The sequence below is a fragment of the Leptodactylus fuscus genome, chromosome 5 (genome assembly GCF_031893055.1).
Source record: "Leptodactylus fuscus isolate aLepFus1 chromosome 5, aLepFus1.hap2, whole genome shotgun sequence".
NCBI lineage: Eukaryota > Metazoa > Chordata > Amphibia > Anura > Leptodactylidae > Leptodactylus > Leptodactylus fuscus.
This window is the reverse complement of record NC_134269.1, coordinates 362,884-369,331: the sequence shown is the minus strand read 5'-3', so window position 1 is coordinate 369,331 and position 6,448 is coordinate 362,884. Positions and strand designations below refer to the sequence as shown.

General features: G+C 46.6%; 1 protein-coding gene across 1 annotated transcript; it reads right to left on the bottom strand.

Moving 5' to 3' along the window:
* Positions 1-5,109: 5,109 nt before the first annotated feature.
* LOC142204208 (olfactory receptor 8D1-like) lies at positions 5,110-6,036 on the bottom strand. Its single transcript, XM_075275519.1, has one exon. The coding sequence runs from the start codon at positions 6,034-6,036 to the stop codon at positions 5,110-5,112; it is 927 nt and encodes a 308-aa protein (XP_075131620.1).
* Between the last annotated feature and the right edge of the window lie 412 nt (positions 6,037-6,448).

Here is a 6,448-nt window from a genome sequence, read left to right as displayed (position 1 = left end):
AATATGGGACATAATACTGTGTGCAGGGGCCACTATGGGGGATAATACTGTGTGCAGGGGCCACTATGGGACATAATACTGTGTGCAGGGGCCACTATGGGAATTTATACTGTGTGCAGGGGCCACTATGGGATATAATACTGTGTGCAGGGGCCACTATGGGGGATAATACTGTGTGCAGGGGCCACTATGGGAATTTATACTGTGTGCAGGGGCCACTATGGGATATAATACTGTGTGCAGGGGCCACTATGGGGGATAATACTGTGTGCAGGGGCCACTATGGGAATTTATACTGTGTGCAGGGGCCACTATGGGACATAATACTGTGTTCAGGGGCCACTATGGGACATAATACTGTGTGGAGGGGCCACTATGGGATATAATACTGTGTGCAGGGGCCACTATGGGACATAATACTGTGTGCAGGGGCCACTATGGGACATAATACTGTGTGCAGGGGTCACTATGGGGGATAATACTGTGTGCAGGGGTCAATATGGGACATAATACTGTGTGCAGGGGCCACTATGGGACATAATACTGTGTGCAGGGGCCACTATGGGATATAATACTGTGTGCAGGGGCCACTATGGGACATAATACTGTGTGCAGGGGCCACTATGGGGGATAATACTGTGTGCAGGGGCCACCATGGGGGATAATACTGTGTGCAGGGGCCACTATGGGACATAATACTGTGTGCAGGGGCCACTATGGGACATAATACTGTGTGCAGGGGCCACTATGGGACATAATACTGTGTGCAGGGGCCACTATGGGACATAATACTGAGTGCAGTGCAGGGACCACTATGGGACTTGATACTGAGTGCAGGGGCCACTATGGGACATAATACTGTCCAGGGGCCACTATGGGGCATAATACTGTGTAAAAGGGGCCACTATGTGACCTGATACTGTGTGCAGGGGCCACTATGGGACATAATACTGTGTGTAGGGGCCAATATGGGGGATAATACTGTGTGCAGGGACCACTATGGGACATAATACTGTGTGCAGGGGCCACTATGGGACATAATACTGTGTGCAGGGGCCACTATGGGACATAATACTGTGTGCAGGGGCCACTATGGGACATAATACTGTGTGCAGGGGCCACTATGGGACATAATACTGTGTGCAGGGACCACTATGGGACATGATACTGTGTGCAGGGGCCACTATGGGACATAATACTGTGTGCAGGGGCCACTATGAGGAATAATACTGTGTGCAGGGGCCACTATGGGACATAATACTGTGTGCAGGGGCCACTATGGGACATAATACTGTGTGCAGGGGCCACTATGGGACATAATACTGTGTGCAGGGGCCACTATGAGGAATAATACTGTGTGCAGGGGCCACTATGGGACATAATACTGTGTGCAGGGGCCACTATGGGACATAATACTGTGTGCAGGGGCCACTATGGGACATAATACTGTGTGCAGGGGCCACTATGAGGAATAATACTGTGTGCAGGGGCTACTATGGGACATAATACTGTGTGCAGGGGTCACTATGGGACATAATACTGTGTGCAGGGGCCACTATGGGACATAATACTGTGTGCAGGGGCCACTATGGGACATAATACTGTGTGCAGGGGCCACTATGGGACATAATACTGTGTGCGGGGGCCACTATGCAGCATAATACTGTGTGCAGGGGCCACTATGGGACATAATACTGTGTGCAGGGGCCACTATGGGACATAATACTGTGTGCAGGAGCCACTATGGGACATAATACTGTCCAGGGGCCACTATGTGACCTGATACTGTGTGCAGGGGCCACTATGGGACATAATACTGTCCAGGGGCCACTATGGGGCATAATACTGTGTAAAAGGGGCCACTATGTGACCTGATACTGTGTGCAGGGGCCACTATGGGACATAATACTGTCCAGGGGCCACTATGGGGCATAATACTGTGTAAAAGGGGCCACTATGTGACCTGATACTGTGTGCAGGGGCCACTATGGGACATAATACTGTGTGCAGGGGCCACTATGGGACATAATACTGTGTGCAGGGGCCACTATGGGACATAATAGTGTGTGCAGGGGCCACTATGGGACATAATACTGTGTGCAGGGGCCACTATGGGACATAATACTGTGTGCAGGGACCACTATGGGACATGATACTGTGTGCAGGGGCCACTATGGGACATAATACTGTGTGCAGGGGCCACTATGGGACATAATACTGTGTGCAGGGGCCACTATGGGACATAATACTGTGTGCAGGGGCCACTATGGGACATAATAGTGTGTGCAGGGGCCACTATGGGACATAATACTGTGTGCAGGGGCCACTATGGGACATAATACTGTGTGCAGGGACCACTATGGGACATAATACTGTGTGCAGGGGCCACTATGGGACATAATACTGTGTGCAGGGGCCACTATGGGACATAATACTGTATGCAGGGGCCACTATGGGACATAATACTGTGTGCAGGGGCCACTATGGGACATAATACTGTGTGCGGGGGCCACTATGGAGCATAATACTGTGTGCAGGGGCCACTATGGGACATAATACTGAGTGCAGTGCAGGGACCACTATGGGACTTTATACTGAGTGCAGGGGCCACTATGGGACATAATACTGTCCAGGGGCCACTATGGGGCATAATACTGTGTAAAAGGGGCCACTATGTGACCTGATACTGTGTGCAGGAGCCTTTATGGGACATAATACTGTGTGCAGGGGCCACTATGGGACATAATACTGTGTGCAGGGGCCACTATGGGGGATAATACTGTGTGCAGGGGCCACTATGGGACATAATAGTGTGTGCAGGGGCCACTATGGGACATAATACTGTGTGCAGGGGCCACTATGGGACATAATAGTGTGTGCAGGGGCCACTATGTGACATAATACTGTGTGCAGGGGCCACTATGTGACATAATACTGTGTGCAGGGGCCACTATGGGACATAATACTGTGTGCAGGGGTCACTATGGGGGATAATACTGTGTGCAGGGGCCACTATGTGACATAATACTGTGTGCAGGGGCCACTATGGGGAATAATACTGTGTGCAGGGGCCACTATGGGACATAATACTGTGTGCAGGGGCCACTATGGGACATAATAGTGTGTGCAGGGGCCACTATGGGACATAATACTGTGTGCAGGGGCCACTATGGGACATAATACTGTGTGCAGGGGCCACTATGGGACATAATAGTGTGTGCAGGGGCCACTATGGGACATAATACTGTGTGCAGGGGCCACTATGGGGGATAATACTGTGTGCAGGGGCCAATATGGGACATTATATTATGTGAGAGGGGTTGCTATGGGACGTTATACTGCACAGAGGGGCCACTATAGGACATTATATTGTTTGTAGGGGCCACTATAGGATATAATACTGTGTAGAGGGGTCACTATGGGACATAATACTGTCTGGAGGCTATTTTGGGACATTATAGTGTGTGTGTGTGTGTCTGTCTGTCTGTCTGTCTGTCTGTCTGTAAATAAGGTACTATACTGTGTGGGAGCCAGGAAACGGAGCACTATGCCATGGGTGGAGGAAAAGTTTTCTATGGGGCCCAGTTACAGGAACAACTAGGCACAAGGCTAGACAGTGATAATAATATTTTATAGATAGGTTCCTAGGAGTCCTAAGAGTATTCTACACTATGTATTATAGATAGGTTCCTAGGGGCCCTAAGAGTATTCTACACTATGTATTATAGATAGGTTCCTAGGAGCCCTAAGAGTATTCTACACTATGTATTATAGATAGGTTCCTAGGGGCCCTAAGAGTATTCTACACTATGTATTATAGATAGGTTCCTAGTAGCCCTAAGAGTATTCTACACTATGTTTTATAGATAGGTTCCTGGGAGTCCTAAGAGTATTCTACACTATGTTTTATAGATAGCTTACTAATAGTCCTAAGAGTATTCTACACTATGTATTATAGATAGGTTCCTAGGAGTCCTGAGAGTATTCTACACTATGTATTATAGATAGGTTCCTAGGAGTCCTGAGAGTATTCTACACTATGTATTATAGATAGGTTCCTAGGAGTCCTAAGAGTATTCTACACTATGTGTTATAGATAGCTTAGTAATAGTCCTAAGAGTATTCTACACTATGTGTTATAGATAGGTTCCTAGGAGCCCTAAGAGTATTCTACACTAATAATAAGAATAAGATAATCCTTTAATAGTTACACCATGGGAAAATTCAGTGTGTTACAGCAGCATGGATAATATAGCAATATATTACAAGAAAGAATACAGACAAGCTCATAGCACATAGAAGAGATACTAGGACTCATAGCAGCTAAAAGAAAAAGAAAGACTGAGGATAATTTAGTTCTCTGTGCGGAGTGATCTTCGCTCAGCAAGATGTTGATTATACAACCTTACTGCAGTTATTGATTGAATGGGAATTGTTCTTTAAAATGGAGCTCACCACAGACACTATCATTCTGTCACCCACCACCTGTACTGGGTTCAGGGGGCTCCCCAGGACAGAGCTGGCCTTCTAAACAGCCTGTCAAGTCTATTTCTGTCCCTGGCTGTTATGCTACTTCCCCAGCAGGCCACTCTGAAGAAGATGGATGATGCTACCATAAAGTTGAAAAAGGCCCTAAGAAGTGTCCCCTGGACCCCTGGCCCTAAGAAGTGCCCCCCTGGACCCCTGGCCCTAAGAAGTGCCCCCCTGGACCCCTGGCCCTCAGACTCCTAAGCAGGTAGAGCCTGCTGTGACCCTTTCTGTGCAGCGAATCCAGGTGATTGGCCCAGTCCAGCTTATTATTGAGGAGCGCATCCACGTAATTATAGGTCTTGACTATCTCAATGTCTGTCCCCTGGGTGTCCACGCAGTCTTCTGACCAGATCCTCACTGTACAATTAACAGTTGGTTCTTTACGTACAAGTGTCTTGTACACCGGTCACAGAAGCACCAGGTTGTGATCTGATCTACCTAAGGACGGTAGTGCTGATGGTGAACTACATTTTATAGATTGGTTCCTAGGAGCCCTAAGAGAGTTCTACACACTTTAACTTTGATTTGTAATGAAGTTATTTGACACGAACCCAAAACTAAACAAATCCTGAGAATCTCTCATTTCGATATGTTTAAATTGTATATGGCTTTTACAATGACCTTCTTCACCTCTTGGTTCCTCAGGCTGTAAATAAGAGGATTCAGCATTGGGGTTATCACTATGTAAAAAACGGAAAACAGCTTTTCTTTCTTGGTGGTATCTAAAGGGGGATGAATGTAGTTGAGGAACACAGGTACAAAGAAAATGAAGGAGCAGATAAGGTGTGAGGAGCAGGTGCTGAAGGCCTTCTGTCTGCCCTTAGATGACCTGATCTGTAAAATGGAATAAATAATGAAGATGTAGGAGACCAGGATGGTGGTTAATGAACAAGCACAAAAAGATCCTATGATGAACACAGTGATCATGTCACAGGTGAAGATATTGGAGCAGGACAGTTTGAGCACCGGTGGGATGTCACAGTAGAAGTGGTCAATGAGGTTTGAGGCACAATATTCGAGGCTGAAAACACAGCTGGTCTGTGCTGTTGACTGTATGACACCATAACTAAATGCAAGGATGACCAGGTAAAAGCATTTCTTCTTGGTCATGATGGACACGTAATGTAGAGGATGGCAGATGGCAGTGTAGCGGTCATAGGACATGATCGAGAGGAGAAGAACTTCTGTACCTGCAAAAGTGGCAAAGACGAAGAACTGGAGAGCACAACCCTGAAATGTGATGACCTTCTCTATGGAGATTAGATCGGAGATCATCTTAGGCGTCACACTAGAGGAGTAGAAGAGGTCCACCACCGAGAGCCAACTGAGGAAGTAATACATGGGAGTGTGGAGAGTGGGCGTCTTATAGACAATGACCATTATACCAATATTACTCACCACAGTTATGATGTAGACCTGTAGAAAGAAAATAAAGAGGAAGAGGACAAGTTTTCCATTGTTGGTCAATCCAGAAAACACAAACATGGTTGCCTGAGTCTTGTTCATGTCGTTTCTTTCCCTGTAGAGGTAAAAGACAAAAGCAAGAACTGAGCAGACTAACCATGTAAATAACAGTATATCCAACCACCCAAATGGTGCAAGGTCTCGATATAAATTGGCATAGTCTATCCTAACCTTGGTATGAAATGTTATTTATGGTCGGCTGAAGACGTCTCAAAAACATCTGAGAGCTTTGACAAGGAGACATTTTTAAAGGATAGATGACACTAATAGGTAACATAAATATAGTTCGCCCATCAACACCCAACCATATACAGTGAAGAGTCTTTGAAGTGACCACCCAAAATTGGTCTTCTAGAGAGGTGGTCTTCTCAAGGAAGATGGACATTATGGTGAAATTGAAAATCCACCACAAAGAATCTGGTCTGACCAAGGGTATGGTCTTTTGGTAGAGATG

Bases quoted from the DNA above. Each gene is read 5' to 3' on its own strand.
- LOC142204208 (XM_075275519.1), bottom strand. From the start codon at position 6,036: ATGAACAAGACTCAGGCAACCATGTTTGTGTTTTCTGGATTGACCAAC.